Source organism: Ananas comosus, linkage group 5, assembly GCF_001540865.1.
Source record: "Ananas comosus cultivar F153 linkage group 5, ASM154086v1, whole genome shotgun sequence".
Lineage (NCBI taxonomy): Eukaryota > Viridiplantae > Streptophyta > Magnoliopsida > Poales > Bromeliaceae > Ananas > Ananas comosus.
In genome coordinates this window covers 2,089,938-2,099,100 of record NC_033625.1, presented here as the reverse complement: position 1 = coordinate 2,099,100, position 9,163 = coordinate 2,089,938, and the positions used below count along the sequence as shown (strand labels likewise).

General features: G+C 39.7%; 3 protein-coding genes across 3 annotated transcripts; 2 read left to right on the top strand and 1 right to left on the bottom strand.

The window, feature by feature from the left end:
- On the top strand, positions 1-899 carry LOC109710253 (enoyl-CoA delta isomerase 1, peroxisomal-like). Its single transcript, XM_020232763.1, has one exon. The coding sequence runs from the start codon at positions 150-152 to the stop codon at positions 897-899; it is 750 nt and encodes a 249-aa protein (XP_020088352.1). The 5' UTR covers positions 1-149.
- Positions 3,254-4,506, top strand: LOC109709803 (enoyl-CoA delta isomerase 2, peroxisomal-like). Its single transcript, XM_020232131.1, has one exon. It carries the CDS (start codon positions 3,500-3,502, stop codon positions 4,346-4,348), a length of 849 nt encoding a protein of 282 aa, XP_020087720.1. The 5' UTR covers positions 3,254-3,499; the 3' UTR covers positions 4,349-4,506.
- On the bottom strand, positions 4,685-6,768 carry LOC109709802 (berberine bridge enzyme-like 23). Its single transcript, XM_020232130.1, has one exon. It carries the CDS (start codon positions 6,579-6,581, stop codon positions 4,953-4,955), a length of 1,629 nt encoding a protein of 542 aa, XP_020087719.1. The 5' UTR covers positions 6,582-6,768; the 3' UTR covers positions 4,685-4,952.

The following is a 9,163-nucleotide window of genomic DNA, read 5'->3' as shown; positions in this document are numbered from 1 at the left end:
TCCCCGATAATGTCAAAGCTTCAGTGCCCGTTGTTACGAGAAACAGCATAAAATGGCGGATGACCATTGGAGCATTCCCCGAGTAACTCCACACATACAGATCAGAGAGAGAGAGAGAGAGAGAGAGAGAAGACGTGTTAGGGAGAGAGATGTGCACCTTGGAGAAGCGCGGCCGCGTCTACGTGCTAACCATAACAGGCGACCATGAGCACCGCCTCAACCCGACCCTGATCTCCGCCATCCGCGCCGCCGTCGCCCGCGTCCGCTCCGCCGCCCCACCCGGCGGCGGCGGCAGCGGCAGCGCCCTCGTCACCGCGGCGGAGGGCAAGTTCTTCTCCAACGGGTTCGACGAGTCCGTACCCGCCGAGCACCACGGCGCCATGACCGGGGGCCTCCGCCGCGCCGTCGCCGACCTCCTCTCCCTCCCCATGCCGACGATCGCCGCCGTCACCGGCCACGCCGCCGCCGCGGGGTGCCTCCTCGCGCTCAGCCACGACTACGTGCTGATGCGGGCCGATCGCGGGTTCTTCTACATGAGCGAGCTCGACATCGGGGTCCGGTTGCCCGACTACTTCAACGCGGCGCTCCGGGACAAGATCCCCGCCGCGCGGACGCGCCGCGACGTGGTGATGCGCCCCGCGCGGATGACCGCGGCGGAGGCGGAGAGCGCGGGGGTCGTCGACCGCGCCGTGGGGGGCGGGGCCGCGGCGGTGGTGGAGGAGGCGGTGAGGATGGGGGAGGAGCTCGCGGCGAGGAATTGGAACGGTGAGGTGTACGCGTCCGCTCGGAAAGGGGTTTTCCCGGAGATGTGGAGAGCGGTGGCCGAGAAAGGGGGCGGGGACGGGGACGAAGACCAGGAGGAGAAGGAGAAGAAGGGGGCGGCGGGTTCGAGGCTCTGAGCTCAATTGTCAGAAGCAAAGGTATGTTATTGTATGGCCCAGAAGCCATTTCAAATAAATTCTGACAACCTTTTATCTAGAGTTGAAAACAAAAGTCTCGAAAAAAATTATTTATTGTTCGGCTCTAATAAAAAGCTATTTTGCGAGTGCAAATTACCTCCTGACACTTTGGTTCGCGAATGTTGATTGTTTCGCATGACAAGAAGATAGAAATCAAATGAAGAGTCTCTTATCCTGCATGGCTTTGGGACCTGTGGCTTTCTCACTAAGCCTCTGCCAGCAACTTTTCAACAGGAATAGCCTTGAAACTCATCTAAGCTTCTTACCATAACAAGCTCACAAGCGTTTTGTTAATTCAATCAAGGCTTTATCTGCTGGGAGGAAAAACACATCTAATTCAGATTTAACATGCTTACAGAGTCGACTTACAAGTTACAACAATAGCAGCAACATACCCTGTTTACAATCCAATTTCTTTCACATCACAAGCACATAAAACAACAAAACTATTCAACTATAGTTGATTTTCTTCATAAAAGAAAAAAAAAATGAAAAATGAAAAATAAAAAATGAATCTCCAATTTTTCAAAGGTCCGTTTGTTTTGGTGTAAGTGGAGTCAAGTTCCATCACCTCCATTATTTATTTTGGTGTAAATCAAAAATATAATATAACTCAAGATACGGTAACTCAAGATACGGTAGATCTCCACTTTACCTACTTTCGACTTCCTCCTTTAAATTGGCGAATTCGGCTTCCGCCACACTCAATCTTTTCTAAAAAAATTATTAAATAGTAAAACTTAAATTATACTCCCTTTATAATGGGTTAGAACAAACTTATTTATAATAAATATAAATTAGGATCATCTTTAAATAATAATAAAAAATTTAATCAAATAATAAGTTAAATTTTATAGCGGTAAGTTTATCACTATATTTAGGAGATAACGGGATTCACTTACTTATATCAAAACAAATAATAAAACTCAAAAAACTAATTTCATCAACACCAAGTTATATCAAAACAAATAGAAGAAGTAATTAAACTTAACTTTCGAACTGTACGATTTACGTCAAAACAAACAACAGAAAAATAATAACACTTCAGAAAAACTCAAACATCATTACATTTGAGTTACGTTGGATTTACAGATTCGCCAATCCAAACACCCCTAAGTTGCACTAAACCCTGAACTAGACTCCTGAGGGAGAAGAGGGGGATGCTCTGCTCATCCCTAAAAAGAAATCACCAGGATCTACTCTATCCGTTGTAAACGCCAACCTCTCAAAAATTGCTTTTGAAGTACCTCAAATCGTCCAGACAAGATGATCCATTAGGCAAATAGATGTACGTACTTCACTCGGGTTTTTCAACCAAGTCAAATTTTTTAAAGAGGTGATTGCTAATATTAATGTTTTGCAAAACAAAAATATTCTACATTCAAAATTATATCTATTTTTGTCTTTAACCGAATTAAATACTGTTGCCTAGTCAGGTAACAAGATCATGTAACTCTTTTCTTGTCTAATCTAATAAGATTGCTTGATTTTTTTGTTTGACCTGATTTCTTCCACCATATTCTCGATTTCTGGAACTTGGGAAGTGAAAATAAAGAAACAAAAGTGATATATATAGCTTTAACTAATATGATGCCGTTATTAATTATTCCGTAGATATGTTGATAAATTTTTGTAGAATTATAAAAAAAGCTTTGCTTCCAAGGCGAGAATAGGAGAGAAAAGAGGAAAAAAAAAAATCTTTCTTATTATTTGGACGAAGAAAATAAAAAAAAATGGAGAAAAATAAATTTCTTCCCATTTCTTTCTACTTTTGGAGAGAAAAGGAGTTAATCTTTTAAGTAAAATTATTTTCTCTCTATTTTTTTTTCTTTTCTCTCTTTCAATTTTAATCCGAATAACAAAAAAATAATTTTGACTACTTCTGTCACTCTATTATCTAAGAAGTAATTATACTGTCTTAGCCTTTTTCTTTATTCTACCAAAATTCTCGAGTAAATCCTAGTGACTCTTAGATTGAAAGGCGTAGAACTATAATCTTTTTTTAAGTACACACTTTAGTGTTTTCTTAATAATTTTCTCCTTAATTTGTTATATATATAAATAAGTTTGCTAAGTAGTACTCCATCGATGCGCTGAGCTGAGGGAACATTTAGTTTAAAATAATTAAAAATATGGTATAGCTGGAGATGCAATAATTACAGCTACATGCTTTTTTATATGAATGGATACAATAAAAAATATTATAATTATATATAATTTATTGATTGTTTGAAGTTGAAAAGTTTATTTGTATAATATTATCACTTTATATATATAATAATAATGAGATTATCTACAATGTAAAAGATATATATTCTTAGCTTAAAAAGTAATTAAGAAGATAGGCTTATATTTTTATTTAAAGTTACTCATTTTAGGTGCTACAGTTAAAATTGTAGCCTCAAACTTATCAAATTAAATTCGGAATTTAAATTCGGATACATAGTTGCAAGAGCTACGTTCAATACACTGTACTGCGTCTCTCCGATAATGTCAAAGCTACGTCCACGCACTAACGGGAAAAAGCATAAAATACTCGGATGACCATTGGAGCATTCCCCGAACATCTCCACACATACATATCGCAGAGAGAGAGAGACGAGTTAGAGAGAGAGATGTGCACCTTGGAGAAGCGTGGCCGGGTCTATGTGCTAACCATAACGGGCGGCGAAGAGCACCGCCTCAACCCGACCCTGATCTCCGCCATCCGCGCCGCCCTCGCCCGCGTCCGCTCCGCCGCCCTGCGCGGCGGCGGCGGCGGCGCCCTCGTCACCGCGGCGGAGGGCAAGTTCTTCTCCAACGGGTTCGACCTCGCGTGGGCCAAAACCGTCCCCGCCGAGCACCACGCCGCCATGGTCGGGGGCCTCCGCCGCGCCGTCACCGACCTCCTCTCCCTCCCCATGCCGACGATCGCCGCCGTCACCGGCCACGCCGCCGCCGCGGGGTGCCTCCTCGCGCTCAGCCACGACTACGTGCTGATGCGGGCCGATCGCGGGTTCTTCTACATGAGCGAGCTCGACATCGGGATCCGGTTGACCGACTACTTCAACGCGGCGCTCCGGAACAAGATCCCCGCCGCGCGGACGCGCCGCGACGTGGTGATGCGCGCCGCGCGGATGACCGCGGCGGAGGCGGAGAGCGCGGGGGTCGTCGACCGCGCCGTGGGGGGCGGGGCCGCGGCGGTGGTGGAGGAGGCGGTGAGGATGGGGGAGGAGCTCGCGGCGAGGAATTGGGACGGTGAGGTGTACGCGTCCGTTCGGAAAGGGGTTTTCGCGGAGATGTGGAGAGCGGTGGCCGAGGAAGGGGATGGGGACGGGGACGGGGACGGGGACGGGGACGAGGACGACGAGGAGAAGGAGAAGAAGGGGGCGGCGCGTTCGAGGCTCTGAGCTCAATTGTCAGAAGCGAAGGTATGTTATTGTATGGCCCAGAAGCCGTTGCAAATCAATTCTGACATCCTCTTATGTAGAGTTGAAAACAAGAGTCTAAAATAAAATTATTTATTGTTCGACTCTAAGAAAAAGCTATTTTGCGAGTGCAAATTACCTCTGATACTTTGGTTCGCGAATGTTGATTGTTCCGCATGACAAGAAGATAAAAATCAAAAGAGAATAGTCTCTTATTCTGCATGGGTTTGGCACCTGTGACTTTCTCATTAAACATCTACTAGCAACTTCTCCGTTGCAGCAGGAATGGAGGATTTCGAGCTCTTGGCTTTGTAGCCTTGAAACTCATTTAAGCTTCTTATCATAACAATCTCACAAGCGTTTTGTTAATTCAATCAAGGCTTTATCTGCTGAGAGGAAAAACACATCTAATTCAGATTTAACATGCTTACAGAGTCGACTTACAAGTTACAACAATAGCAGCAACATGCCCTGTTTACAATCCAATTCTTTCGCATCACAAGCACATAAAACAACAAAACTATTCAACTATAATTGATTGAGTTCTTCATAAAAGGAAGAAAAAAAAAAGGAATCTCCAATTTCTTTAAGTTGCACTAAACCCTGCACTAGACTCCTGAGGGAGAAGAGGAGGGATGCTCTGCTCATTCCTAAAGAAATCACCAGGATCTACTCTACCCTTTATAAATGCCAACCTCTCAAAATTGCTTTTGAAGTACCTCAAACCCCAAACTTTAGCTTTTGAATAGCTTGTTACATTCCCATCTAACTCATTCTTCCCCAAATCGAGGTCCCTATAGTTCATATATGCAGCTCTTGGGTTATGGGAGACGTATGGACTCATCTCCTTATACACCTTCCTCACCCACTTCATATGTTTGTTGTATGGCACTGTTCCATTTTCTCTCCACTCCACAAAATATTGCAAATTGTACAAATTCCCTTGCCTATGTGGGAAAGGTGTCGCCGAATCCGAAAAATTGTTCATTGTTCCTCCATATGGGTCCATGATCAAGACCCCTGCTTCATCCTCAAGAAACCTCCCCCAAATCCTTCCCCAAAGGAAGCTTGGAACAGGTTCCTGCACAAAATCAGATTTGGCCTTGAAGAACCTCTCTGGTTTTGTCCCTCTATCCAGTAAATCCTCAAGGGGAATTCGATTAGTATAGAAGGCAAAATATAGAACAGATTGGATCCAACTCATCTCTTTGCAATCCTCTCTCTTCATCCGCAGTTCAAAGAAGCTCTTTTCCATGAGCTGAAGCAGCTCCTCGCACTGCCCAAGAAACAAGGAGTTGAATGAGGCCACTACTTCCATTTCTCCACCCTCCTTAGCTTCTTTTGTTATGACTATTCTTATGAAGAGGTTTTCATGAAGTTTGGGTGCTATACTTTGCCACTTAGTCACAAGGTCAACTGCACCTTGAGCCAAGTTTCTAGAGATTGTAAAAACTGTGACTTTAGGGGGTACAGGAACTAGCTTGATCTTCCATGAAACTACAATGCCAAAGCTCGCCGCTCCCCCGCCTCTAATTGCCCAAAATAGATCCTCACCCATGGTGTCCTTATTTAGTACTTCTCCGTTTGCGTCGATAAGTATAGCATCCAAGATATTATCCGCGGCAAGGCCATATTTCCTCAACATGGTCCCGAAGCCGCCCCCGGTTAAGTGGCCACCCACCCCGACGGTAGGGCAGATCCCCGCAGGAAATCCTAGTTGTCTGCTGTTCTCCGCGATTGTATAGTAGAGCTCACCGAGGGTGGCACCGGCCTGGACCCAGGCAGTGGCTTTGGTAGGGTCGACATCCACTGATCGAATATTTGCGAGATCGACTATGATGAATGGACGGCCGTCTTCCGACCGGTAGGAAAGGCCCTCATAGTCATGACCGCCGCTCCTGACACGGATAGGAAGACCGTGCTTTCTGCCGCAGATAACCGATGCTTGGATGTGGGATATATTGGTCGGAGTGACGATGAAATAAGGCTTCTGTCTTGAAGGAGTGACGAATCTTAGGTTACGGATTGACGAAAGTAAGACCGTGGAGTAGTCGGGGGATTCGGGGGAGTAGAGAATGCGAGAGAGGTTAGTAGGAGGTGGAATGTGGACCGAGAGACAATAAAGGAAGCCGTGGTAATCACAAGAGGCCGACGAAGAGGTGAAGATACGAAAGAAGATGACACAGAGAATGGAAAGTTCATAATTCATAGACATTGTCCCCGGATTTTGGGTTTTGAACAAGATCTTCGTCTCTATCTAAAAATGGAAAAAAAGTGAGTAGAGCTTTTGTATGCATCTTGGGAGAAAGCTTATCTTAGTTTCCATGGGAACATGTTGTTATAGTTTCTACACGTCGACATAACGCGTGACATGCGTGCTATTACCTAACCAATAAATTGAGGAATAAAATAATGACCCAATACTTATTATAGGTTATCCAGATCTCGGAAAAAAAAAAAATAATACGCACGTGGTAAGTGCGGGAGTTGTGATTTCACTTTCATATTGCTTTATTTTATGAGAAATGATTCGGTACTTTTAAAAAATAAAAATAAAAAAAATCTTAACTGTTGATTAATAGAGGGTAAAAATGTAACTTTAATACTTAGCAGGTAAAAAATTATTTTATTCAAGGTTAGTTTGGTAATTAAATAATACAATATTTAAAGAAACTTTTAATTGAGATCCTAAATTTATGCATTAATTAGCACTAATTTAGAAAATTAATTGATTAACCAAATTTATGCAATTATTAGGCATTAATTTAGGAATCTACTTTAAATGTTTTAGTGTTTCTCAAATTATGCATTAATTTAAATTATAGAAATTTTAGAAATAGTTTTATTTCTAAATACGATGAATTTAAATTTTAAAAATTAAATATTTAAAATTTAAAAGTGAAATTTAAATTAGAGGAATTTCATATTACTATTTAAAAACTAAAATTCTATCAAGATTTAAAATACAGTTTATTCGCACCAGTTTAAAACGTAATGCATAAAAAACTTAGAGAGTAAGATTTCTACAACTAGATTTCTCTAGAGGAATTTCATATTACTATTTAAATTTTAAATTCAATGATTTAAAAACTAGATTGAACCGATTGATTTGACTGATCAGACTTTGACCTATTCTATCAAGAATCTGATTTTAACCTATTGAACCGAATAACATTAAGAACAATTTGGAACCGGTAAAGATAATAAATATTTTAAACAGAATAATAATTTAACTGTTAGAGCTAATAAATATTTTAAATATAATTTTAAACATATAAATTAAAAAGATTAGAATTATTGGTGAGAAAAAAAATAGTTAGGAATTTGAATTCGAATCTGACTAACAATCACAAAACTTATTTCCGAACTCGACGGATTTCAAAAATCCATATCCAAATTCAAAACTGACCAATTTTTCGAAACCCAAAACCAAACATAAACCAGAAGACTAGAATTCAAACAATTATTTCTGTTTACCGTATTTCAAAATATTTATATGAAACTTAAATTTTTAAAATATAAATTTGAATATAATATTAAATTTTAAATTTAAAAGTGAAATTTAAATTAGAGAAATTTCATATTACTATTTAAAGTTTAAATTCAATGATCATATTGTCAAATCATTTGAAATTTTTCTTATATGAAATGCCAAATTATGAAAGGAAAGATAGAGAAAAAAAAAGGAAACAAAAAAAAAATAAAAATTTTGAAAATATAATAGATGTAAAATGGCTAAATTGCCCATATATTAAAAGACAAAAATATTCTTTTTTGAGGTACCTGGTAACCGGTATCTCTCCCAAAGTGACCTACTATTGCAGGTCACAATTTTAAAAAAACTAAATCTGAGCCGTTGAATACGCGTGAATGAACGGTAACCAAAAAAAAAAAAAATATAGAAGCATTACTCTTATTTTATTTAGAAATAAACTTAGCTAAAAATTTGAATCAACTAAAATTCGAACTTGGGTTTCGGGTACCAACCACCAAGCCCTTTGCCACTTGCTCTAGGGACGGTCGATGATTTCACCTTTATATAAAAATAAACATAAACATTCAAAATAGAAGTGGTAATTTCACCTTTATATAAAAATAAACATAAACATTCAAAATAGAAGCGGTAGAGAAGTCAGATCTCATTGACTACCTATTTTTTATACTAAGGGTGCGTTTGGTTCGCGCTATCTTTTAAAGGTTTTTAGTAATTCAATGGGAATAAAAAATATGACGGTGTTTGGCTAAACGCACTAAGTAATCTAGTTGGTAATATTGAATTCACTTGGGAATAAGATTCACCCCAAAGTACTAAACGCACTAAATAATCTAGTTAGTAATATTGATTCACTTGGGAATAAGATTCACCCCAAAGTACTAATCTCATTCTCTTGAGGGAGGGTGGATATCCTCATATTAATGAATTGATATTATTTTTTTTTACACTCTAACCTTATATCTCTCTCTAAATTTATTTTTCTCTCTAAAATTCAACTTTTTTTTCTCTCTCTAAACTAAGCTTCCTCTCCCTCTCTCTTTTTAAAATTTCAACTCTCTCACTCCCTCTAGTTTCGACTATATTTTTCTTTCTATTTTTTTAATTATGCTTTCTCTCTCTAACTTATACTCTCTCTCCGTTTTTTCTAAAAAGATGTTAAAACTTTTGTAACATTATCTAAAATTAAATAAATAAATAAGTTAATTAATTAATTATATATTTTTTGTAATATTAAATAACATAGTTAATTAATATTACCGTGCAAACCAAACACCGGAATTCCATATTCTTAATAATAAGAT